The sequence below is a fragment of the Strongylocentrotus purpuratus genome, unplaced genomic scaffold (genome assembly GCF_000002235.5).
Source record: "Strongylocentrotus purpuratus isolate Spur 01 unplaced genomic scaffold, Spur_5.0 spur5_scaffold_5, whole genome shotgun sequence".
Lineage (NCBI taxonomy): Eukaryota > Metazoa > Echinodermata > Echinoidea > Camarodonta > Strongylocentrotidae > Strongylocentrotus > Strongylocentrotus purpuratus.
This window is the reverse complement of record NW_022145611.1, coordinates 7,637,546-7,665,329: the sequence shown is the minus strand read 5'-3', so window position 1 is coordinate 7,665,329 and position 27,784 is coordinate 7,637,546. Positions and strand designations below refer to the sequence as shown.

General features: G+C 36.2%; 2 protein-coding genes across 3 annotated transcripts; one reads left to right on the top strand and one right to left on the bottom strand.

Moving 5' to 3' along the window:
• Positions 1 to 937: 937 nt before the first annotated feature.
• LOC576665 (spermatogenesis-associated protein 17) lies at positions 938 to 11,067 on the bottom strand. The gene is made up of 8 exons (XM_030999424.1): positions 10,942 to 11,067; positions 8,469 to 8,691; positions 6,435 to 6,538; positions 5,797 to 5,920; positions 5,216 to 5,404; positions 4,155 to 4,303; positions 2,757 to 2,886; positions 938 to 2,174 (listed from the first exon to the last, which is right to left on the bottom strand). Exons 1-8 carry the CDS (start codon positions 11,007 to 11,009, stop codon positions 2,091 to 2,093), a joined length of 1,071 nt encoding a protein of 356 aa, XP_030855284.1. The 5' UTR covers positions 11,010 to 11,067; the 3' UTR covers positions 938 to 2,090.
• Positions 11,068 to 14,682: 3,615 nt separating this feature from the next.
• Positions 14,683 to 26,571, top strand: LOC579042 (endoplasmic reticulum lectin 1). 2 transcript variants are annotated; one of them, XM_030999064.1, is made up of 10 exons: positions 14,683 to 14,898; positions 15,785 to 15,958; positions 16,651 to 16,728; positions 17,545 to 17,655; positions 18,853 to 19,076; positions 19,994 to 20,114; positions 20,939 to 21,124; positions 21,954 to 22,051; positions 22,641 to 22,800; positions 24,444 to 26,571. In XM_030999064.1, the coding sequence occupies exons 1-10, from the start codon at positions 14,764 to 14,766 to the stop codon at positions 24,522 to 24,524; spliced, it is 1,368 nt and encodes a 455-aa protein (XP_030854924.1). In that variant the 5' UTR covers positions 14,683 to 14,763; the 3' UTR covers positions 24,525 to 26,571. The 2 variants fall into 2 exon arrangements, with proteins under 2 accessions (XP_030854924.1, XP_030854923.1); XM_030999063.1 differs by having other exon boundaries at positions 20,936 to 21,124.
• Positions 26,572 to 27,784: the final 1,213 nt, after the last annotated feature.

Below are 27,784 nucleotides of genomic sequence, written 5' to 3'. Positions count from 1 at the left end.
CCTCCTTTGTATTTATTTGGTTTCTGATTCACATTTGGGTTAGTCATAAATGAAGGACACGACACAATCATGATCTATACATGTACAATATACTTTATTTTATTCATCAAATCATATATAATGATCATTCAGTCAAACCTGTATACATATGTCTGTACAAGTAATTTGTATGCCAGGAGCTAGAAGGGCATATATCCTTGAACACAGATTAAGGAAAAGGTGTCGTGGACAAGTGGATATGTCACCGGACTGTGGATCACAAGGTTCGCGGTTCAAGTCCCACCGCGGCACTAATGTCCTTTGGCAAGACATTGATCTACATTTGCCACTCTCCACCCAGGTGTTAAATGGGTACCCGGTAGGATGCGAAAGCTAATGTGGTTAGATTAGCAAGTGTGCGCTTGTAAAAAAAGACGCCTGGCTGGAATGCTCCCAAGGGAGTGGAGAATGTGCATACATTGTGTGCGGGTAAGCCTGAATCCTATGACCGGGGTAATAATATATATATATATCTGTAAAGCGCTTTGAGAGGGCCTTCGGTCCTGAAAAGCACTATATAAGAACTAGCTATTATTATTATTATTAATGTAACCTTCTGGCTCTCAACAGACAAATTACAATCATGAAACAAAAAGCTGATATACATAACATTCCTCCCAGTATTTTTCTCCTGCCAACTGCTGGGCCTGTTTCATAAATCTTGATATCAATAACAATTAAGTTACAAGCTACTGTTATAAGCTACTGAAATCATGGCATCTGATTGGCTGAGAGCAAATATGTCATAGAAATTTAGCATTTGTTATTGATAACAAGTTTTAGAAACGAACTCCCACCCTACTTTTCTTGTCAATTGTTCTCGATCTTAAACGTAGTGAAATGTATTTGAATTGCAAAAGTACATGCTTTTTTAATTATATCAGTGTTATAATTATTCTTTTGATCAATAACTTCTCCAATAATTTTTGTCTGAAATGCTAGTATTATGGCATTTTTTAATCCTTTGAAGCGGAACTCCATGTTAAATAGTTTTCATAAACACCTTCACCCTAATAAACAGTGACCCCATATTTATAAATACTTGCACATACTACAAATAAGAATGTGTAAGAGGGGTTTTCAATCATAAAATGCCCCTTTTCATTATTAAACTTTTATTAGTTGGAACCAATATTTTTCTAAATGCAAAAGTCATGAATCTATTGTAAATTTCAAGAAGATTATTTGTCCAATAATATTCAATTCAGTACCAGATTTAGAGCAGTTTGTTAAAAGATTGTTCTATCATGCTCTAGCAAATCTCAAGCTCAGAATATATGATCTGAAATCCAACAAATGGAAATTCAATAGCAGATATGGATAAGCGTATGTTTATTGCAAGACAATAGCAAGACCTCATTGAATGAACAGGAATAACCTTGGAATAAATGGTGCTTGAAAAACAATCCTGTTGCTTCCTGTTTGCCGTATTAAAAAACGATCACATGTTTATGGAGGATAGGAAACACTGATCATGTTCAATGGCTGGTATAATGACACAAACAGGTACCTGGATAACAGGATGAATGGAAGGGGGGGGGGGGAGGGGCTTGGGTTCATACATTCAATACAATTGATATATGACCTTTGCATGTACTGATCATAAAAATGTCCCATGGCATTATCATACCAGACTCAAGTATAAAACATGTACTGAATGCACACTGCATTATTTGAAATCATGTTTTCCTTAATGAATACTTATCCTATCAGTTAATAATGTAGTGGAGGAAGAGAGAGAGAGAGAGAGAGAGAGAGAGAGAGAGAGAGAAAGCAAATTTGTGATTTAATGTAAATCCACATTAGTACATTAGCTTTAATATGATTTTGTTATCAAAATATATACAGATATTTACATTTCTACAATACATACAAAATATACAGATATGTACATTAAAGCATACTTTAGTTATATTTACATTTTCTAAAGAAATTTATTAGTCAAATGACGCATATTATTGTTTTTCATTTTCAAAATGAGAAACAAGGGACAACATATTGCAACACATAAAAACTCAGGGCAGTACAAGGGATCTGTATAGCTCTTTCTTTTAGGGTACCGTTTCCGTTCCTTTTGAGTAGTTGTCGTTTAACTTATCGAAGACGGGGATTGGGGAAACAACTGGTTGAAACCTCTGTAGAGACAAAAAAAGAAAAGAAAACAAGGATGATTAATAAGCAGATAGAATTGAGTTATGTGATGTTAGCGAACAAATTGTGCTTTAATGACTTCAAGCTTTGAATTGAAACTGTACATATTATGGTGTATTGAAACATAAGACTACTACAATACTTGAATTATCATTTGTAAGGGGGGGGGGGGGGGGGGGGTAAACGTGAAATAAAGCCATTTGGAATCCTATAGGGGAATAATACTATGTGTACTGGTAATGGGAGTGTCGTGTCCCAGTGGTTTAAGGCTCTTGACTGGAGATGCGAAGGTCGAGGGTTTGAATCCCAACCCGGCTTTAATATCCTTTGGCAAGATATTAACCTGCATTTCCTACTCTCCACCCAGGTGTCAAATGGGTACCCGGTAGGATGCGACCCTCATTGTTGGTCAAACAGTTTTTGAGCATCAACATGTGTCGAAGAACCTGTCTATAAAGGCCATCCGTCTACAGTGGTCACTTTCAGGTTTGACTGTATATGGCAAATTTGAATTTAATTGGAGTTAAAAGTTATTGAGATAATTAAGGCATAGAAATTACTCTCACCTCTGCAGTAATATGTTTTGTTTCATCGCCTTCTCTGTAGTAGTGTGTACCATACGGTAAATGCCCATATTTGGATGTCGTGTGGAGCAAGGGATCGTAATCTCGATCTCTCCTTGTGAAAGGCACAAAACTGTAAATGAGAGAGAAAGAGAGAGAGAGAGAGAGAGAGAGAGTGGGTGATAAAATTGTCATGGTACATCAATATCAACACAAGCTGAATTTACTAAACAACTAGCTGAACAATCTTGACTTTAATTGCCATCTTGTGATAATTTCTTTGACACAGTGGCTGCCATCGATCAACAGTCCACTCCAGTTTCAGGATTTTACTACTCCTATCCACCCTCAGAGTCATAACAAAAAAATAACTTATTGACCGATAATTGATAAGTGTTAATTGATTCATTGATTCTTGTATCATCTTTTCAAACATAGGTATTCATGTTCATCAACGTGATATGTGGCATTTGATTCATTTACATTTGATAGATTTTCCAATACAATAAATTACGTTGTATAGAAATTGGAAAAGGTATAGGAAATTAAGTTACACGGTTAATGCATTATATGCACAAGATAAACATGAGATAGGAGGGCTAAAGCATAAACATGAACATTATACTTAGATATGTAACAAGTGAGGTTCATATCTACAACAAGGCAAAGATTATGTTTTATGCAACATTGTCTATCCCACACCCCCCCTTCCCTTTCTGATATTGCAGCCCTGTAGGTGTTGCTAACAGCAAACAAACCAAATGGTCTAATGCTGGGTTAGAAAGACTTTTATTTGTAAGGGCTTCTGCTTAGCAATACTCTTACAATCATTAACTATATGCATCACACCCTGTTGCTGTAATTTTCTTTTACAGTAGCTCTCCTTTTTACATAAAGGGGTTTTTGAAAGAAAGGTTAGGATGCAAATCCTCCCAGCTCTCATATTTATTTATCTTTGTTGTAAATGTACATTTATTCATTGCTTTATTTATCTATTCATTTCAAATCTTACTTTGTATTTATTCATTTATTCATTATTATTATATTATTTATATATTATCAATCAATTAATCAATCAATCTATTTGTTTATTCATTTACTTTTTTTTATCTATTCATCATTATTATATTATTATTTTCATTATTATTATTATTATTATCATTATAATTATTTATTTATTTATTAATTCTTTATATATTAATTTATCTTTTTTCCATTTTTTTCTTTCATTTTATTTATTTTTTATTTTTGTAATTATTTTTTTATTTTTTTATTTATTTAGTTATTTATTTATTTATTTCATTTATTTATTTTTAATTTTAGGGGGGGGGGGAGGGTTATGGTGCATGTACATTTATATGATTATCATAGATAGATTTTTAAGATAGATGGGTGACTTACATGTTGTCATTGACTCTCATGACCCACTCCTGACCTCTCATGGCCGCTCTGGCCTCCTCCACAGACGTGTAGGATGTGGCCACTTTCAGGGTCGGTTGGAGAGGCTTGTATCTCTGCTTCTGCACTTCAAGAGGCTCCCTGAATGGACCCTGCAATGATAATAATAATAATAATAATAAAAACAGTGCTTATAAACTGCTTACCACTGAAGTCTCTAAGCGCAATGAAATAACAAGCTTCACTGTCAAGTACTCCATGGCCTATTTCTAACTCTTATCAACACAGACACAGACTTCAGACTCTGGGAAAACTTGATTGCTCTGCAGCTAATTTTGATAACATTTAATTTCAGTACCCGTAACTTTAACAATGGGTCCAATACTATATACCGAACATTGACCCATCCTGCCCCAAACCTAACCTAAAACGCAAACTACACCCATAGCCTAACCATCTATATCTCCGACATGATAAAGTCTAGAGCAGAAGATGCCAAAAGAAATATTGGATTATCAAACTGATTTTTCACCAAAACCCCACCTCTCAAATTTTGATAGCGCAATCACTGAAATAATTATCACACTAAATTTAATGTTTCGACTCCAACCAACTTTGTGGTATGGCCACGTGCAACGAGACACTAACAGAATATATATAACTGGAAACTCAAGAGAAAAGACCAAACTAAATATAACCCAAAGAGATTAGGAGAAAATAATTTCCATTTTCGGTTTAACTTAATAAAATTTGGAGTGGACTTTAAAAGATTACTATTATTATTATTATTAGGAGAAGAAGATAAAGTGAGGTCCTTGGCCCTTGACAGAGCAGAATGGTGCGGTCTAATTATGTGGTTGCTAACTGTCAGGCCCACAGGTCTATACAGGCATCCTGGTGAGAATAGAATCCTTACTTTTGGATTCTCAAACAAGTTCTAGGAGAGAGAGAAGAGAAGAGAAGAGAAGAGAAGAGAAGAGAAGAGAAGAGAGAAGAGAAGAGAAGAGAAGAGAAGAGAAGAGGAGAGAAAAGAGATATAGACAAGGGAGAGAGAGAGATCTTACCTGGGGCTTCTGACCAATGGGTGGCAAGGGGGCAGTGAGGGGTAGAGGGGGGCTTGGAGCCACCACTCTGCCCGATCTGTTCTCTCTTATGAGCTTGGGACCAGGGGGAGGGCGTGGCTTGACACTCCGTAAGATGAATTCCATCTCGTCTGGGTAAGGCTTGAAGGGAGAGTTGTACACACCAGGCACCTACAGTGGCAAATATACAACGGGATTAGTATCAAAGATAAGCAAGCTCTTTCGGAATCCATCATTAAGGTTACATCGGAAGAGAGACTGGCCAACACAATAAAGTCATGTAAATCAGTTTTGGAAATTGGAATGATTAATCTTTCCACATCGATTGATCCATGATCGATAGAACATAAGCAGAACATCATTTCATATACATGTAGGTATTCAAGTATAGGCAATATCCTGACAAAATGTCCTCAAACTTGAGCCATCAGAGCTTTCTTTGTAAGGTTAATATGTATTTCAAAACAAATGTAGAGCATTAATTGATCGAAGTTTGAAAACCATTTCTTTTTCCTGCAAGGAATAACCCACTAATTACTTTTAATACTACTTCATTAACTTACCACTTCGGTACTAAGGAGATAGTGATTCTTTCTGGCTTCCTCAAACACTTTTTCTTTAATATCTGCTTGTAGTTTCTGCGCTTTTTCTTCATCTTGCTGCACTTTGTACTCCTCCAGTTCTTTCCTGAAAATATTACAAAATAAAACAGTAAAAAATCTAATCTTTGTATTGTATAGAAGCATGTTTCATATAAGTTCGATAGCAAGATTCAGGTGCATCCTACAGTTTATTTATAAAACAAATGTTAACTTATACTAATTTGAATGAAAATACATATAACAAGATTCATTGATCTCCCGTCAGAGTTACTATTCAAACTGCATTCACTTAACCAGCTGAATGAAATCCCATGAAGATTTTTTTTAATTTAACATAGTGACAACTTTTGTTGACATTTTTTTTCCAGTGTTACATTCTTTATTTGTTCTCTTGGTATTTTACAAAGCTAAAAGATGATTATGAAAATTATAATTCCTTTATTTCCAATATAATTTATTGCTGTAAGAAATATACCAACATACTGGAAAACATTTTTTTTGTCCTTCATCAATCTGTTTTTTGTTTACATACTTGGATATACCTGTTATTTGTAAACACAAAATAAAATATATTAGGTTGAGTCCACCAACAAACTTACCTAATGATTTCATTTTTGACAATGAGACCTTCAAGATATCTCTTTCTACTGAAGTAGTTGGCAACATATTTTCTTGTGTAGTATCCCTTCCAAATCTTTTGAATCTACAACAGGGGAAAATGCATCAAATAAAGAAAATAATCATGATAATTACCTGTAATAGAAAATTTAAAAAACTTACAAAACAGATATATTAAGAATAACTATGGTGTCAATCTAAGCATTTTACAAATCAAACGTACATAAAAATCAGTCACATACTTTGAGTGGTGACCAAACGATTGCTTTGGTTGAGTTTGATCCTGACTAGTTTGTCAAAGTTATATAATCAAGGTGTTAATACTAGATTAGGTGTTTGATATCAACTTCAGGGATCAATAAAACATTGGGTGCAGGGTTGAAGAAGAAAATATAACCACTATTTGATATTGAACCAGAACATTTATATTGAAATTGATTTTAGTACAATACTTTGAGGGAAAATTGTTAACATGCTTCTATATGTAAACTAGATGGAATTCGACTGCGCGCAGTCGAAAATGATGCCTCCGTCATAGAGCAATTTTACAAACCGAAACGGAAGAAATTTTTCAAATTCAAGTTCAATTGTAATCCATTAACATGTTCTCAGAATATCGTGATTACAAGCAATTTCTCATAAACATATATGACCCTTTGATCTTTGACCTCATGACCCTAAAATCTACTCAGTTCATTGGCTCTGCAAGATTTCCTGAGTTAAATAGTAATCCATCTGTCAGTTCTAATGAGAATGCGTCCACAAGCTATTTTTGCATACATAATGAGCTCATGACCTTTGATCTTATGAACCATTCATTGGCTCTGCAAGATACATAAATGATCTAAGTTTGGCAGGAATCCATCAATCTGTTCTAATGATAATACGATCACAAGCTATTTTTGCATACATAATGAGCCGCATGACCTTGACCTTTACCTCATGACCCCAAAATCTAATCAGTTCATCAGCTCTGCAAGTAACATACATGACCAAAGTTTGGCAGGAATCCATCAATCGGTTGTTCAGATAACGCGATCACGAGCTGTTTTTGCATACATAATGTGCGCTGTGACCTTTGACCTCGTGACCCCAAAATCTAATCAGTTCATTGGCTTTGCAAGATACATACATGACCTAAGTTTGGCAGGAATCCATCAATCGGTTCTTCAGATAACGCGATCACAAGCTGTTTTTGCATACATAATGAGCCCTGTGACCTTTGACCTTTGACCTCGTGACCCCAAAATCTAATCAGTTCATCAGCTCTGCAAGATACATACATGACCAAAGTTTGGCAGGAATCCATCAATTGGTTGTTCAGATAACGCGATCACAAGCTGTTTTTGCATACATAATGAGCCCTGTGACCTTTGACCTTTGACCTACGTGCTCCAAAATATAATCAGATTGTTTTCCTATAGTGATACACACTATCACTAAGTTTGAAGTTTAAATCTCCAGTGGTTCTTGAGATATCATGATAACAATCTCAATGTATGGAATTTCATAAGTTGACCTCTGTGACCCTTGACCTTTGACATACGTGCTCCAAAATCTAATCAGATCGTCTTCCTATGGTGATACATACTATCCTTAAGTTTTAAGTTTAAATCTCAAATGGTTCTTGAGATATCGCGCTAACAAACTCAATACAAGGAATTTCACAAGTTGACCTCTGTGACCTGTGACCTTTGACCTACGTACTCCAAAATCTAATCAGATCGTCTTCCTATGGTGATAAATACTATTCCAGAGTCTTAAGTTTAAATCTTAAATGGTTCTTGAGATATTGTGATAACGGTCAAACGGGACGGACGGACGTACGGACGTACGGACGGACAACCCGAAAACATGATGCCTCCGGCACCACCTTCGGTGGCGGAGGCATAAAAAAGGAAGAAAGACAAAATCACACAATAAAGAGTTCTGCAAATTTCTAATATTCATGCAGAAAACAATAATCTAAGGAAAAAAAATCTTTTAGGAGAGAAGTAACGAGAGACTCGGCTTACCAGGGTAGCCATTCTGTTATAGTATTTCATCCTCATCACCAGCATGAGTTGCTTAATCATTTCCCTGTACACCCTCCTTCCAAGATGGCCCCTCCACACCTTCTGTAAGATGGTAGCACAGCGATGGAGATGAAGGATGTACGACCGGACGCGCTGTCCACGGAACCATGCCTGTATCCTCACTACCGACTTGTATTCAATATCTCTCTGCTCCTCTGCCTCTCTGCCAGGGTAGAAACAAGCACATAGTATGACATACATGTACATGTACACTGTTAAAAACAGTCTACAGACTACAATTAGTTATGCAATATTTGTTATCATGTTAAAATCCATGCATATTTTCAAGATACAAGTGGAACAAGCTAAATCTCCATAGATTCTATATTAAACCTTATTTTGATACAATACAAGGCTGTTTCCACATTTGTTACGTGTATTTTCTTTCATCTTTTCATTTAAGTCACTGATTTTCAGTCCAACTCGCAAATGTGAATGAATTATTCTGCTTCTGTCTTTCCGAGTTCTGTGTTTGTGTTTGTGAATGCGATTCATGATTCAATGAGTGATTTCAAGTTCTGTGTTGAAAGCTGGTGTTGGTGTTGTGAGAACACCAACACCAGCCACAACACCGAACTTGAAATCAGGCTGGTGTTACAGTATACCATAAGTCTCAGATTCTCATTACGGTAGATAACTTCACACAGGCGCGCACCCACCGCTCGCAACCCACCATCGATATGTACTTGTATTGTGCAGCGGTTTGCCGTGAAACTATCAATGTTTTTCCAAAAAATAGACCCTAGAGTAGTGGCTCCGGTCTGCGGCCGATCGGCGGGAACTGCCGATTCTATTTTTATTGGAATACTCACAGAATACTTCAATACCCTCAATAAAGAGTCCATATACTTACTTATTAAATAGAAGTCGCAAATAACCTAACTGACCCACAGCATGGTCAGCATTGACCACGTTTCGAAATGCTTTGAGTTCCCCGGTTTGCGGGCACGCATTACCGGTTTGCGGCACGCGTACGTCACAAAGCTTTATGCGCTACGTCATGATGAAAGCATGTACCAAATTACTACGGGTAACCCAAATTCTCATGTTTATCTGTTGCTACGGTAAATTTGTCAAGTTTTAAACAATTTCACCTTTTCCTCGAATGGATCATCCCATCCGGGGGTAAGTACTACTAGAAACTATCGGGTCATAGCGGGTACACACATCAGCACACATACCATCATACACGATCCCGCATGTTGTGTGTGTATTAACACCCCCCGCCGCAAACCAGAAAAAACACGTAATTACGTGCCGGTTTGCGGCCACCCCATGCAACTGGCCATGCGGTGGCACAATCAAAATATCTGCGATAGGAGACAGACCACAGCCATCATACTTTCACAAAAACATCAAATTTCACCTCCAATCGGACAAATATCGGACAAATAGAGCTACAATATTGATCTAGTCATGCCTCGATCTCTTAAAAGTTAGCACCTGCTGGAATTTTCATCGGCGACTGGTGCCGTAGATTTCCGACATCGCTGACGGATACTCCGTACCGAAAGGAGCACCTGCTACGGACGTTTTCGGCAAAGCAGAACTTACCGTGGAATCCACGGTAGGTTTCAATGATTATTATCGAGTCATATTCATTTTATTTTTAAAACAAATACCCCTGGCCGCAAACCGGGCGATGCCGCAAACCGGAGACTCTACTCTAGATCTACTCCAAAAATAACAAGAAAATTGACACGAAACAGGTAATAAACATAACAACTTTTAACTCATGATCTTTACTTGGACATTTAATTAATATTTACTTCATTTTGGGTATGTTTTAGTAGGGTATCTCCACGCCAGAGTTACGGGTCAAATTTTGGATAGGTTTCTGAACAAGCGCCCAACGGCAACGCAACGAACACCGTACTTGAAATCACTCATTCATCGATTGTGTATGTGACTGAATCACTCAACATGATATGACAGCCAACATAAGGTTTAACTAACATTTCAACATTATAATGTAGGAATCTTTCATCTTTTCATTTGTTATCACTTGTAAAAATCCTTTTGAATTTAAATATTTTAAAAATGTGTCTGGCAAAAAAATGCCCCGAAAATTGTGTCACCTTTGTCAGGATTAGGTAGGTCTACTATTTATTACAAAAATGTCTTTAAACAATATTCACATGGACTATAGGCTCATTAGAACATAGAATATAATATCATTGACAGTTTGATAGAGCTAATCGGAGACGAAAGCAATGAGTGTAGGCCTACGCCGAGTTGAGGCGCGCTTTCGATCTTGAATCAAATCCAACACGAAAGAACACGGGTGGGACTGAACTTTAAACTTTGCTATTCGTTATCACTTTGTCCACGTCGTTATAAGTGATAACATAGCACATAAAGTGCGACAATAATCATATTAAACGACATGTATACTATCAGTAATAACACTTACTTATTTCTTATGAATATCTGTTGCATTATTGACCCGTTGCTCCGCTGTAATCGCACAAGAGTAGCCATTTTCCCATCAAATGTAGACAATGGGAGTCATAGCAACGCACGGAAAAAAAAATATGGGCCAGCCCAATATTATTTTCGCCCTCTCCGCTTATAAACCATACAGTCACACTTTTCTCATATTTACTTTTTTTGCACAATAATTGTTGTTATCAGATTAGGGCATAATAATTATGACACATTACTCTGAAAACGTTATTTTGAAAATGGAACTTGGAATTATTATGTAGATAAAAGAATTTTCAAATAACATAGCTAGGCCGTTATAGTTCATAGTTCAAAGTTCCTTTTATTTCTTCTTTCACAAACCTTTTGGACATATGATTTCAAAAAGAGTAACGGGAACAGCAGATTATCAATATAACACACACAATTTAAAGTGCAATATTAATATACAACATACAACTCTTTTCATTAACAAAAGAAATTTCATAAAAAGTTACTTATGTATGATCATGTTCTGTACATGAAAGAAAGAGGAGACTTTATAAAAGCTGGGCTTGTTAAAGCAAGGTCCCCAAACAGAATATAATACCTGAATGCAGTTTTGAAAGAAAAAAGCACGAAACTATATGAGACTATTACACATGGGAAATATATTTACAAAAGAGAAAAGTTGATGTATATATGAAAAAGGAGAAAATGAGAATATATATATATATATACAAAAAGGATGGCGAGCGAAAGCGCAAAAATGAACACAACAACAGAGAAAAGTTAAGAAGGAAAAAATTAATATGCAGGGGAAATGGTGATAGGGAAGAAATAGAAGAGAGAGACAGAAAAGAAAAAGTATTATAGAGCAAAACAGATCAAAGCGAGTTTGCTAAATGAAGAAATTGTTGGTCAGGTAAAGTTAGGACCGGCAGGAGAGCGAGAGAGATAAAGAAAAAAAGAATTACATACTATTATATGTGATGACATAGTTTTTACATTAAATATTTCAGCATAACTACTCAATAAATGTAATTTCAGTTTGCGTTTAGAAACAGAGACACTGACAAAACAAGTTACATCTAGGGAATTCCAAAACTTGGGACCAGTACAAGTCAAAGCAGCGGCAGTTCTTATATACGTGATATATGAAGTGCAGTTGCCTGTCTTGTACTATAACTGTTAATTTGACTGTTTTTTCTAAATAGTTGTACTAACGTATTTGGGATCTAGTATTATTTTCAAAATCATATATGATTGAGCCTAACTAACTGCAGGAGATAGATATCTTCTATACCTTTAATAGTTTATTGCTATGAAACAAACAATAATTATATAGTATGAGCACGATACATTTAAAACGATTCTAATCACCATTTTCTGAGCGATATGTATCTTATTTAGTTGCGTTTTTAGTGACTTCCCCTATGCTAACATTCTATATTTAAGATAAGACAAATTCAGAGTACAGAGTCAGGGGCGGATCTAGGGGGGGGGGGGGGGTACGGCGGTTTACCACCCCCCCCCCCCCCCCCCTCTTCGGCGGCCAAATCCGTTTAAGTGTTTCTCTATGGTTATAACATTTATGAAAAATTGTGTAAAACAATCTTCAATTTTTTCGGCGACAAAGGATTAATTTATGTTCATCAAGCCAAAGTCCTCGTAATTAATTTTACAATCAAACCTAAAATGGGATAGTCATGACATTGTATCCGATCTCACAAAAAGGTGTATAGTAGGAAGTTGTTTATGTTTCGTTGCCTTAAAAAGTATGGATTGCCTCTAGACCTTTTACTTATATATAAAGGATACATTCGTTCGATTTTAGATTATGGGGGTACCGGTTTTCAATGGTAATTTAACAAAAACTCATGTATATACTTTAGAACGTAGCCTATTCAGAAAAGAGCTTGCAAAATCATCTTAGGACGTCAGTATGACAATTATGAAGCAGCAATAAGAAACGTGCAATCTACTTTCATTTAGAATCAAGACGTGAGCATTTTGCCAAACACCCACAATTTAAAGAATGTTTACCTGTTAGACATCAAAGCACGTATTCCGAAATCTCAATCAAAGTTAAGCAATACCTGAATGTCAAACAAAACGCCTCCAGTGCAGCTCTTTTCCTTACTTTATAAAACTTCTTAATAAAATGTAATACCAATATCAGTGTTTTTAGAATTTCACAGTCCATGATTGAACTATGTGAATGACTTTTGATAGTTTTATCTCGATTTTATGCATTGCTAAATACTTCTCGCCATCTCCCCTCATCTGTAATGATAAGGTACCATTTGTCTGTCTCTTCCCTTTTCATCTCTGTCTCTCTCTCTCTCTCAGTTCCGTCTCTCTCTTTCGTCCCCCTTCTCTCTCTCTCTCTCTCTCTCTCTCTCTCTCTCTCTCTCTCTCCTTCTTGGCTTTCTTTATTTCTTCCTCTCTTTCTCGCTCTCTGTCATTACTCCAACTCTCCCTCCGTCCTATACACCTCTCCCTTTCTTTATCTTTTTTAACAAAAATTTGAAGTTTGATTAATGAATTTTTATGAAATGTCTATAATTATGTTTGATTTTTGATTTATGTCATATTTTGTGTTATTTCAACTTTGGATTGCACTTGTATCTTTATAAAATGGATCAAATTCAGCCATTGGCTGCGATGATCCATTTCTATTCTATTCTATTCAAGTGGGAAAAGAAAATGAAAAAAGGGGGGAAAAAAAGAAGAAGAAAAAAAGAAGGAAAAAAACGTTGACACCGTTTTGTCTTAATTATATTGCTCGCCGAGGCCGGGGCTCTATACTGGAGTAAATGGGGTAGATTTTTCTATTACCGCATATTAGATGCAAGTTTTTAAAATCAGATTACGTGCATTTATATGCCCTACGTCCAATCGAAGCGGAATACAGAGTACCATCGACCAAACCTCCCCGCTCTCGTTTAAAAATGCAGTCACTAAAGAACTTTTTTCCAAAATATAATCGTCCACCCTCCACAACCTCCAGTCAAAACTCTTCTTCGGAGTATTTAGGAGGAAAAGAATCCAAGATCCAAGAACAATAAAACATAACACAAACAAAATCAAATTGTAGTACGTGCGGCCAAAACAAGGAGTTGAGATACATATAGCGCGTAGCTGGGACCCTACCATAGAGATATATTATACAAATAATGAATGGTTATGAGTTCAATAGTGCGAATATGTTCATGAGTTGAAAGATTAACATTCTATTCAACGAGGCGTCAGCCGAGTTGAATAGAATTAACGTTAATCTTTCAACGAATGAAAATATTTGCACTATTAAACGAATGAAAAACATTCATTATTTGTTTTATACAACATCGAAGAAGACCTAATAGAACGTTAATCAACAAATTATGCTTTACTCCTTATAAAGATAAATTACAGTTCGAGTCAAGCCTTCTCAATTACATGCAGATTGCCTTCGCGTCAGATACACGCAGGGATACGCGCGCGCACATGCAGCAGAGAGATACGCAGTCTGCATATAACCAAAAATGCACGGCGCATATAACCAAAAATGCACGGCGCATATAACCAAAAATGCACGACCGTGCAATATACCATCTATTGAATATCATGTGACCAACAATCGTCCAATCAAATGACAAGGATCCACGTAGGTGTTGTATAAACTTATATATCTCTATGGACCCTACAGTACAGTACACATATGTATTATGTACGCGCTTGTGGTGCTCACAACGAATTCGATGGTATGCAACGAGCTGCGCTACACTATCATTACTGAAGATTGACACGTAATTTCTCATTTTGAACGATGTAAAACTGCCTGTTAAAAATGGAAAATTTAGACGCGGCGTGGCTCACATCTTTACACATTTTATTCTTTCTTTTAGCTGTGACTTGTGCATCATTTAACAGTGACAATGTCTTATTTCAGTTGCAATTTCCTGGTGCTTCTTCCCCTGGCCAAGTAAGTAAATATTCCTCCTTCAGTCCCAGGTATTACTTTCTATGGAGTGTAAGATATTGGGGGAGGGATCACAATTGTGCACAATAAAGCCACAGCAACTCACAAGTTTACAACGGGCATGCGGCACAAGGATTTAGAAGTCATTTCTTTGTTTTCAGAGGGGAATTTCAGTTCAATGTTTAAGGCATATTTCTTTCATTATCTTGTTTCTACACATTCTGTTGACCGAAAATTTCTGTCTCGACCTCTTTCGTTTGTTACTGTTACTGTTAGCCTCTGATTTGGCCTTGCCCTTGGGTGGGGGTAGGAGAGTAGCCGACCGCCCGACCCTACCCAAATCAGAGGCTAACGAACGAATTAGAGACAGAAATTGCGGTCTACACATTCTGAACTAAAGACTGATTGTCGAAAAAAGAAGAAAGACAGAATGAGATAGAATAGAATATAGATCAAATTCTTGATGGATTGGTAGATCAGATGTCTTTATTATATTCTTGTTGCTCAACTTCGGTCTAGCTCAGTCTCAGACAGTCACAACTTTCACTATTCAGTTTTTGATGATATGGATTATAGATCTAAGTTGGCAAAAATTCAGAAAGTGCTATGTAGACTAGACCCTATGTTAGAAATCTTGAGCTTACATATAAATAATGAAACTTTCCCTCCATTGTTTACTAGGTCTAGACATCTATATTCTATTCCATATTCATTAAATTTACTATCTAGGCCTAGGTCCAAATAAACTTAGATTTCCTGATTTTGTCGCTGTAAAAAAAAAGTCTACTTTTAATATAAACCTATCCGCCTAAAAAATGAATATATTGACCTCTTTATCTTCTATATAATCTGCATTCTATTTTATTTTATTTGTATTTATTTTTTGCAGATGGAGCAGTTTGCAGATAACATTCTCACCATGACAACTGCCAACAATGAGCAATACCAATGTATCGTTCCTCCTGAGAATGACCCCAATGCACAGAACGTTCTATCATACGATGGCCCGTCAGCCAATAAGCTCATGGAACCCGTCTTGAAAGGGGGATCTTGCACTTTGAGGGCAAGTATTAAGAATTTACCCCCCCCCCCCCTCCCCCCTGAGCAGAGAGCTCTCACAAATCACTTTCAATTCAGGCTGCCAGACCAACAAAGTAGATGTTTACTACTGTGGTTACCATTTTTAACCTTTCATTTTCATTTATTGTGAATTGCACACACACATACACACAAAAATACAAACTTTAATTTTTTTACTCTAACCCTGGTAGGATGAAGGGTTGCTAATCAGGTTGACAAATTTAACCATTGGTTGTCATTGTGGGGAGCTGCATTACCGGTAATTATTTTTTAAACACAAACTTTGAACTTTTTACTCCATACATGATATTATTAGAGGTATTTGTACCTATTATTGGCTTATTGTACTATCTGAAAATGTTTTAAAGGAGCTAATTTCAAAAACGGTACACACTGTATCCATGAAAGGCATGATATTTTCTTCACAAGTTTACAGGTGTGGTAGAAGCTTTCTTATCTTGAAACAAACGATGCAGTATTTGTGTGCTAGTATTCATGCATCATGTGCATGTACTGGTGGAGTTGCAACCTCTTTATATTTGGTATGCTGGTAGATCAAAGATTTTTTTATAGAATTATGAGTTGGATGATGTTTGTCAATAGATGGTACATTTAGCTACTTGATTGTTACAAGTTGACTTATCTCTATAGACTTATATTCTCTACACTATGCAGGTTGAAACATATTGGACTTATGAGCTTTGTCATGGTATGCACCTACGACAGTTTCATGAAGAAAAACTACCAGGCAGGGTAAGACTTGTTACAGAGTTCTTCTGCTCATATGGTCTTGAACAAACATAGTCATTTAAAATTGTTGTTTTGTGTATGTTTGAATTCAGTGGCTGAGAAATATTTCTGTCATTCAGAATAGACTCCAATAGAGCCAACAGCATATTGAATATAGGCAAATGTGTTTTCTTCATTGGGGAGGTGGTATTGAGTGAAATCCTAATAAAAGTGAATCAATATCTGGATAAAGTGTATTGAAAATAGAACAGTAGAGGAACTGGGAGGGGGGGGGGGGGGGGCGGTGCAGTTCATGTAGTAGGAGCAATATCTAGTTTTGAAATGTTATAGTGCTATAAAATGAACAGTATGTTATGACGTTTTTCTGTGGTGTTGAAGAAAATAGATATAGATGCCAAACATTGGTATATATTTCATACTGCAGATTGAATACTGAACTGACAATGATTATTCATGGAGAAAATTTTCTCTTTTTTTTTCTCCATTTTTTTGTCCCCCCTTTTTTTTCTTCTTAATTTTTTGTTACTATAACGATTCACAACCACGAGTTGAATTGTTTACTGTTAACAATAACATTGAATTACATTGAACGATTACCAAATTAACAGGTTTTTTTCCCCAGCAAAACAGGAATATATCAGCAGTGAAGTAAAACGATGATTGGACAATCTTTTTTCTCTGCCTATCTGTGTGAACGTTGAGACATTTTATAAAATTGTAATTAGATTGTTGCTACAGTTGGGTTTTTGTGTCATTTGAAAACAGTGAAGTAGGAAGCAATATGTGAAGTATTCATCCTTTTTTTATCCTTGTTTACAGGACACCAAAAAGCAAGAGTTTTTCCTGGGAAAAGACTTTGCATACCCTCCAGATGAGCAGTTTGCCTGTCAAAATATATCAAAGATAAAAGGTCCAGCAAAAGATATAAAAGTAAGTTGATTTGCATCTTCTTCATCATCAAACTTAAGAGTATGCAGGGCAGCCATGTTTGTGAACATAATATTGTAGATAGAGAATGAAAAATCAATTGTTATCAAACATTTGGCGATGTGCTGTCTGTCAATGTAGAATAAATATACATGTAATTGTTTGATGAGTAACAGCTGGTGTGGAGTAGAGCCCTTATGTTAAAGATAAAGACCAGTTACGGTCATGCGATTGCATTTTGAAAGAAACGTGGAATCGATCAGAAAAGATTGATCATCTAGCATATAAGTATTGGTGTGTACTGCAAGGTTCTGGAATTACCAAAATGATAAGAACTTTGGCCCAGTCTTCGTAAAGTTACAAGCACTGTACACAGAAAGATGTATATGGGACTACGCAAACACGTGCGTTGTACGTGCGTTTATCTCTCACATACCAATTGATAAAAAACTAATTTACAAAATATATCAATTAGTAGGCGGTTTCCCAGCAAATTTGTTATCATCATGTATTAGTCAAAACATATTCTTTAACATGATTGGTAATAAGAACTTCCATTACATTTTTTGAAATTGGGGCATTTCCAATACTGGTCTTTACCTTTAAGTCCGTCAATGGCAGTCATTATACATTCAAGAAAGCTGTTAAATATGGTATAATACCATAGTAGTGATCTAAGAATGAAAGGTGTTTCTTTTGAAATGCCTATTAATTTTCTTTTTTAATAATGGACTCAAAAGCTATATATAGATAGGTCATACCATGCAAAATTGAAGCTATGATCATTTTGAGATTTATAACAAAAAAAAACTAAAATTTACTACATGTAACATATGATAATAAGTCCAATAATGCTCCAAAAGAAAAAGGGTCCAACGTTGCATTGAAATTTCATACAGTTTTAGCTCAAAATGCTGTTACATGCTAAATCATTCTTGATTTGTGGTACAGAAGCTGTTGAAACTTTTTCTCCTTCAGGACGTAGTTGCTTTCTATAACTGTTGACTTTGTATATCAATTTTGGACACTACATGGTCTCATTTAAAAGAATTCAAATGCTAAATTATTCTTGATGTGTAATAATGAAGCTGTTAAAATTTATTTTCCATCAGTACGTATTTGCTTTCTATAACTGTCGACTTTGTATATCCATTTGGACACTACATTACACTGGTCTCATTTTTAAAATTCAAATTATAGGTGCCTACAATATACATGGAAGGGAAGGACATTCCGTTCTTTGAGGTCATCATGGGTAATGGCACGCCCTGTGACCTGAAGAGCAATACACCACGGCTGACCAGGGTCAAGTATATATGTGACAAGAACGGCAGAGGTGACATCTTATCACTAAAGGAGACCAGTACGTGTGAATACGAAGCCATTCTCTTCTCGGCACACCTATGTAGTCATCCTCTGTACAGGTGAGTTTTGTCTGTTTTTCTTTCGTTACGCTCTTACTTTATTGTTCCGTCTATCTCTTGCTCATTTATTCTTTTTGTCTCTTTACCTTCTTCCTCTCTAACTTTGTAATTCTTTCATTCAGATCACCATCGCTGTAGTGTACATATTCTCTCTCTCTCTCTCCTGCATACCGGTATACCCCTTTCTTTTTTTACTAGTATTTATCATGGATTTATTTCTTTTCTCTTTCTCCCCCTCTTCTTTCATTCTGTCATTCGATCTTTCTCTCTTTAACTACTTTGTTCTCTCTTCTGTCTTTTAGTTTTCCCTTTTTGCGCCTCTTCTGTTTTTGTCCCTACTCTCTCTCTTCATTTGTTCAATCTTTATCTGTTTGTCTGCAACTCTCTATATTTTTTCTTCTGCTGTTTTTATCTCTCCTATATATTATATCATATAATTTTTTAAAACCATGTATTAAAGTGGGACTGCACTGCTTGTAGCTACTTGCTCCCCCTATTTAGCAAACAATGCCTAAGCGGTACCTGTTGGTCCCCCACGATCCCCTTTTTCTTGTGTTAATTGAGAGCTGATTTGATGAGATAACACCTGTCAGTGACCACGCAGGGAGGTATAATCCCTCCTGGCCAAACTAGTGCAGATAGGCTTTAAGCAGGGCTCCAAACTAAACTTTTGTTAGAAAGGGGTCTGGATTGAACTTTTTACAGTCTGTATGTACGAATCCTATGTAAAAATTCAAAAAATTTAGACTTAGATTTTTGGCACCCATGTGTCCCGGGCGCATGTTAGTGTCGAGCCCTGATATTGATTAATGGTATCATAGACCTATACTCTTGATGATCTTTGGTTGATATTGATGAGATGTAAGATAACTTTGTTTCAACTGACTCTAGAACAATGCCCCATTTCTTTTCACCAGATTGAAAGAATCCCCCATCAACATGATTCGATGCCATGCAATGGATGGTTCGCCAGCCAATCCCGAGGCATACGAGGCTCTTAATAAAAAGGACAATATACATCACGTTAGCCAGCCCAAGGTATCTTGATTCCTAATCTATGGTTATCGAGTTGTGTCATAAAATGATAATATCTACCATTAAAAGCATCTAAAACCAAATTCATTTTTCAGCTACTAGTATTTAATTAACAAGTGATTTCATAAACCAATCTTTTTAGAACCGACTACTTTACAATCAGATTTGTCTCCTGTTATAATTCTTCAAAATACCATGATTTGTGCCTTTTGAATTACATGTAGCAGCATTGTCACATATTGTGTGAGATTCTCCCATACTTATGATAAGACAACCTTTCCCCTTGAGAGAAATGAGTATAGTATTTTACTACTTTATCATCCATTGCAAAAGAGCAGTGCCTCATTAGTACGAAGCTCTTCAGAAATAACACATTGTTCATGTTTTAACAAAAAAGAAAACTAAGAAGACACTATCAAGGGACACTGTATAATGTATTCTGGCATAAGCAAGGAGCCTTTTAAGATTTTTAATCAGCAGTTACTTAGTATTGATTCAGTATCATTGTAATCATTTATACATGTACAGGCATTTCCCCTATATTTTCATAATACAGTCAAACCTGCTTTAGTGACCACCATATTATAGAAAGACCACCTGTCTAAAAAGACCATATTTTTTGTTTCCCTTGGAAATGGTTTCTCACTGAAGCATGTACTAAAGGAACCTGTACATAAAGACCACTTTTCTTGTCTCCCTTGGTCTTTATAGACTTGTTTCACTGTACTTATGAAAAGTTCAATTAAACTCACTTTGACACCTTTGTTCACAACTATTAAAAAACCGAATCTGACCGTTGGCATTACTTGTATGTTTGATTGAAGCAGGCCGAGACAGATACGGACACCAAAATAGTCCAGTCGGTGGACAGAGCCACCAGAGGACCGGTCACTTCTCTGGCCGATGACCAGCTACTGAGAGACTTTCTACAGGGAGACTACTGCCTGCATGGCGGCCAGGGCTGGTGGAAGTTTGAATTCTGTTACGGAAAATATGCTCAGCAATATCATCTGGTAAGGGAAGCGTGATGTATTTCTCTCTCCCTCTCTCTCTTTTTGTTCCTCTTTCTCCCTGTCTCTCTCCCTATCTTTCTCTCTCTGTCTATCTCTTTCATATTTATTACAAACCTACTATGACTATCTTTTGAAAGAAAATGTACTGGTATTAGGATTAGATATGAAAGATCAAATTCTTCTGTATGATCATATACATTTCTGTTTATGACGTTTGTCTGTGGTGTTGAAGAAAATAAATATAGATGCTTAGCATTGGTAATTATATTTCATACTACAGGTTGATTACTGAACTGACAATGAATGTTCAAGGAGAATTTTTTTCTTCTTCTTTCACCCCCCCCCTCCCCCCTCCCCCTTATTTTCTTAGATATGAAAGATCACATTCTTCTGTATGATCATATGAATATATAAATGATGATATTGCAATTACAGGCATTGTATAACATCACTATGACCTCTGCCAATCAGGGTCTTTCCTCAGTGTGAAAGGCTCGCATTACTTCACTTTTTAAGTGGAAAATCTGTACTGCTGTAGTAAAAATGTGTTCCATGATAGGTGGGAATAAAGTGTATTATCGTTCCATGAAGGAAAGCTTTCAATTTGGGGGATCCTAGTGTCAAGTAAATGTTTTATATACTTTCTAACATGTTACGAATCCACATAGTAGGAGGCTAATATTGGTGCTGGAGTTAGATGGTGTTTGTAGAGATGGAGATATATAACTGATTTGTTTATCTTTCTGTCTCTCTATTTATTTATCTATCTTTGTTATCATAATGTATTTATCTAATTGTATTTCTTGTTTTGTTTTGTTTTGTTTTATAGGATAAAACAGGAAAAACAATAGTATTACTTGGTGCTTGGGATGAGGATGCACATAAAAAATGGTGGGCAGATGCCAAAAAGGCCAAACCATCATCAAGGTAAGAAAGGGCACCGTGTAAATTCTGAAGAAATCTAACCGTGATGATAAGTTGCTTTGGTGAAAGCAGAGAAACACAAGTAAAGATATTAGAGAAGTTTGAGAATATTTTAGGATTGATAGCGAATGCACAAGTTTTTGGAGCTGTTTTAGGGTTACTTTAGACAGATATTGGATAACATAGATGCTATCACATTCATAAGGTAGGATGCAAGTACACATTGATTCTTAAAGCTTATGTGCCGTAGTTTATAGGAGGGATTAGACTGCCCTGCAAGGTCACTGGACAGGTGGTTATCTCATCAACTCAGCTCTCAGTTAACATAAGAAAAAGAGGATCATGGGGGACCAATGGTCACCGATTAGTCATTGGTTGTTATATAGAGGGCGCAAGTAGCTACAAGTAGTGCAGTGGGCCTTTAAAGCACTGTTATGTACAATTTATGAGTAAATTCATGTATTAAGAAGATATATTCATGTTCAAATTCATTTATTGTTTAACTGTATTATATATATATATATATATATATATATATATATATATTTATTTATATAGATCTTTATTTGTTTTTCACCCCTCTCTATTTTAGTTCCAAACAAGTCACACATTTTTATTCTGGAGGTGATATGTGTGATTTAACGGGAAAACCTCGTCAAGTTCAGGTGAAATTAAAATGCAAGGAATCTCTTAGTCAGCACGCCGTCACCATCTATCTTGTAGAACCAGCTACTTGTGATTATATTTTAGGAGTAAGTATGAAGTCCAGCATGTCATATTCACTGAGCTCTCTTTAAAAACGTTCACACCTCTGCCTTGTGGGTAGATAAGGCATTGTATCTACAGATTTCCAGTGAACAAGATGTTAAATAACATCTTGCAAGATTTATTGTTAGAAATGCATTAAACCCTGATAATGGCTGCCTTTGTATATATATATATATATATAGTTAATCACCATTTAGTGTCATGGTGTAAGGGTAGGCCAAGTTAGGAAGTAAATTTTGAGCATTGGCCCATGTGTTAATGCAATATAATAATAATAATAATTTGGATTTATGTAGCGGTATATCGTCTCTAAGCACTTTACAAATATTAGTACCCCCGTCACCGGATTCATTCACACAGAATGTGCACCATCTCCACTCCCTGGGGAGTATTCCTACCAAAAGGTCACCCTGAGGGCATAGGCAATGTGTGTCTCTCAGGAAAGTTCCAGGTGATAGTACCTTTGATTTTAACCCGTTGACTTCTGAAGTCTCTCATGCCCATAGACTTGATACAGTAGCCCAGAGATGCCAACTAGTACGGATTTCCCGTAATTTCTACGGGAAATCGGCCGATTACGGGCGGTACGATTTTCATACCATAAATTCCGGATTTTGCAGATTTTGCCGATTTTCAAAATTAGCACTTTAAGGTTTAGCACGTTTAAGGTTTAGCACGTACTTTTGACTATTGCAGCGCAGCCATCCTTGAATCCATGCATAGAAATCCCACAGGGCTTCCGATTGGACAATTTGTTATCTAGCACGCCCCTTTCAGTGCATACATGTGCATACAACATGTGCTTCGCGAGCGGGGGCCGGGTGAAATACCCAAATACCTCTCTTGGCCGCGCCGCTACCGCCCGCCCGCCCAGCGCCAGGCCTCGCTACGCTAGCGCCGTGTACACTGTCGGATTTCTCACAGGCTGTCACAGCGTTCGTCGATTTTCGTCGACAATCTGAACTCATGTTGGTTGGATTTAGATATCAATCATCATGTCTTCCACAACTAAGAAGCGTGGCAAGAAGTTACAGACTTTTAAAGAAGAATACAGTAAGAAATGGAAATGCATCGTGTAACACCAACTAATGAACAGGTATGTTACTTTTATTTAACTTGTTGTGCTATCGCGCTTGCCTGCGGGAGCTGCGCTTGCCAGCGTGCAGAAAAATTTGCGTCGCGCAGAAAATTACGGATTTTGTCTCCAAATTACGGATTTTTAGCCTTATGATTACGGATTTGTGCTCTGAAAGGTTGGCATCCCTGGTAGCCACCAAGTTTCTGATGGCAATAGGTTAAATCAAATACACCCCTTCAAGGTTAAGGCAGCCATATTAATTTGCAAGTAAATATTGCGTCATCAATGTTTTCAGACCTGCATGTATTGTTGTGTCACTGCCTGCGCTGCACACTCACATCATATCGACACATGCGCTTTGCAAGCTGCATAAAATAAAAGTTATATGCAATTCAAAATGGCGCCCATGTCTGCTCATGCACACTCTTGAATATGCAGTAATGACCTCATTTACTACTCTTTGTCTTTCTCTTTCTCTCTCACTCTCTTCTCTGTCACTCTCGCTCCCTCGTTCTTTTTCTTGCTCTTTCTCCTCTATCTCTTTAATAGGTTGAAGCTTCAATAATTTGCCCGCTCTTGGATTCAGCAGACGAATTCGGTCTTCTTCACACCGACGAACCAAAACCCTAAAATAAAATAGTGTCTTCCATGAGACGTCCTTTTTTAGTACTTTTCCATTCTAATTATGCTAATATTAGTGAGGTCTCTGCTATATGGCCATCCATGGGATTAGTCATCAGACTGTGGATCACAAGGTTGCTCATTTGAGTTACATGAACACTGTAACTTAACATCATCAATCTGCTAAATATATTACTCATTGCGGATGTAGTATAAAAAATAATAGCGCTAGTGATATTCGTTTGTCTCACAATGTAGGGTCAACAAGGGATATAAAAGATCATGATGTTTCTTGCGCTGCTGCAAACTTCGTCAGGTGATAAAATCTAATGTAAGCAAGTGTGTTTATCTACTCTTAGATTTTATCACCTGACGAAGTGTTGCAGCGGGGCACGAAACGTGATCTTTTAGATTCCTTTTTGACCATACATTGCGAGACAAACGAATATCACTAGAGATATTACCGGTATTTTCGATTATCAATCTGTTTGAAAGAAAGTCATATTTATGTTTAATATTATCAGTTTATTCAGTTGGTATTAAATAGGACATATGTTTTGGTTTGTAAGTTCATTGTCTTTTTTTATTATGATTGAAACCACCTAAATAATATGTTACTTTTTCCAACTTCCAATAATTAGATGGAATTTCCCCCCCCCCCCTCCATTTCTGACATTGAAGGGTATGGTGTATATCTAGTAAACTATTGCAAATCATATTATGCGATATGATCCAGGACTTATTTTTGTGAATTATGTACACATTTATTTTGAAAGATTTTATGCTTTATCTCAACTGGGCACTTAAGGATTTTAATTAATTTTTTACTTTTTGTTTAAAGTTATGGTTTAAGGTACCAAATGAATACCAAACTTAGATAACTTGGGCGATAGTATATGAAAATGTGTGTTGTATCAAAATCATGTCATGGGTCAAATCAGTAAACTTCTGTGTATGCACACATAGTAGGAAAATAAACTGATTTAGAAATTAGACTTCAGTTGTTTTCTACAGTTTTATTATAGTCTTTTTCCTTGCTAATAACTTATTTTTGTGCTTTGGTTAAATGGAATGCACTGATCAAGTATATATATGAGATGTTTGTTTATGAGATGATTGTATCTGTTTTAATTTGCAGCCAGTGTCTTTCTTGATAAAATGTTTTATTAAGTAAGAGTGAAAATAGTTATATTTAGAAGTTTGAATTAAATCCTATCCAATCCAGGAACTTGTAGAGTGCCAATCAAAGACAATGATCAGACTGAAAAACTACTGAGTATGCCATTTAATCACGATTCACCTGGAAAATACAAACATCACATCTAGAAATGAACCACGAACAGGAGAAAACAGTAGAAGTTCAGGAGCTTAAAAGAGTGCACTAAAGTTAATCCAAATATTTTAGATTCTCCTATACCTTTTAAAAAGTATTAAAAATTCTGCCCGCAATGAATTGAAAATTCTCCCAGTCATCCTGTGAAATCTGAAAAACTCGCGACATTTTGGAATGTTTCGTCCATGTGCACGTTTCTGGATTTGTGGGGTTTTAAATAATAAATTATATGAATCTTACAATATATGATTTATATTGGTTGCTATATCTTTTTTTTTCTTCAAACTTACAATTTCAATGTAAATTTGATACGTTTCTCGTACAGTACAGCAGTGGAACATGTGAAACAAAGTCCAAATGCTGATCTATACAATGTAGGAGGGCTACTGCATAACAATGAAGCTTGCAGCTCTCCTTTGTATCTAAGAAAATGAGTTGGAAGGGGATAGAAAAACCTGCAAAGATCAAAGTACTTATATACATTATACATTGTTGTATTCTTCCGTTATGTCGCTTTATTAGGAAAGTAACGTCACATTTTTAGTAATATCTTATCTGTTCAGGGGGGTGTTTCACTAAGATCCTAAGTTGGACTCTTAGAGTCAAGTTCGACTTCAGATCTCTGTGAAACACCCCCAGGTATGTGTATTGTATTTGAGTGGGATGGTGTAGTGATCTTGCATGGCCAATTTTGAAAGAATAAAATATTGTTATTCACAAGTTTATGCTTGGTCGTGTGTCAATTCTTGGCTCTACAGTATAGTGGGTCACACAAAATTAGATTCCAATTTGTTAAAAGTGTCCAATAAATAGGGGGTGAAACATCAAGACAAGAATAATATATACATACATGTGTATAATCTCATTCCACATGCATGCATTTCTTTCACAACTAAACATAAAGCTACTCCCGGGCCTCGATTTATAAAGAAATTACAAATACTTTATCGATATCAATCGCAACTCTGTACTAAAGAGATAGGAGATGCGGTTGCTAGCAATCTCAAACAAAGACGAGGCCCAGGTCTTCTCTTTATCTCGACATATCTTTGCTAAAATCTTGCTCTCATGTTTTCATTTTGTCTTCTTGGGGTCTTTCTCTGCCATATAGCCCTCTCCAAAAAGTTAGTACTGTATGTACTTCATCTCTTCTTATCTGTTCTTTCAGACTTTTCCTGCATTCTCCAAAATATAACAATTTCAATTTGGTTAAAACTGGTGTTCTTTGAAAAGTATCAAATCTCATCCTCATATTTCTATGCCATTGTTTTCCTAAGAATGTTGATCTCTTCTCATTAAAAAAAAAGAACAAAAAAATTTCTTTATCCCCGTCCTCGGTTTACGCACAAACTTCTATGGATTCATTCTCTGTAGAAAATATGCACTCTCCATCTTTCTCTTTTACTTATGTACTGTACAAACTAATCCTGTGAATGGGATAAGTGAATTTCATTGGGACAAGCTAATGAACCCTTGCAGTAAATGTATTCTCCTCTTCATCTGCAACTCCAGCTCTTTTACCCCCAGTGTTCTCTCCCTCGATCTATATTGCTACTTCATCTCCACATAACCTTCTTTACATCTCTCTCGGCTTGATCTTTCTCTCTCTCTCTCTCTCTCTGCATTCTTGTATGAAACTACATGTATTTAGTAAAATATTTACAAAATATGCCAGAGCTTAGTAACAAGCAAGGCAAAAAAGAAACCAGTTGATTGGGTATTTTGACAGATCTTGCTCATCCATTTTCATGCTTTTACACTGTGCCTTCATTAACTACCGCCCAACACATCACAATCTAGAATGGGTAACATAGACTGGACTTCATACAAAAAGAGATACTGAAATGGATTTTGATATGTACATTCAGTTTAATGCAAATAAGTGTTGAGCTCCAATGTACAGCAAAGACATCTACAGATGCCAGGTGACATATAA

Excerpts from the sequence above, each read along its gene's own strand:
- LOC576665 (XM_030999424.1), bottom strand. The coding sequence starts at position 11,009 with ATGGCTACTCTTGTGCGATTACAGCGGAGCAACGGGTCAATAATGCAA. Across the intron at positions 5,921-6,434 it reads GTCAAAAATGAAATCATTAG|GAAAGAACTGGAGGAGTACA; the intron begins GTAAGTTTGTTG and ends TAATATTTTCAG. Across the intron at positions 2,175-2,756 it reads CAAAACATATTACTGCAGAG|AGGTTTCAACCAGTTGTTTC; the intron begins GTGAGAGTAATT and ends TTGTCTCTACAG.
- LOC579042 (XM_030999063.1), top strand. The coding sequence starts at position 14,764 with ATGGAAAATTTAGACGCGGCGTGGCTCACATCTTTACACATTTTATTC. Across the intron at positions 19,077-19,993 it reads TGTAGTCATCCTCTGTACAG|ATTGAAAGAATCCCCCATCA; the intron begins GTGAGTTTTGTC and ends TCTTTTCACCAG. Across the intron at positions 20,115-20,935 it reads ATCACGTTAGCCAGCCCAAG|CAGGCCGAGACAGATACGGA; the intron begins GTATCTTGATTC and ends GTTTGATTGAAG.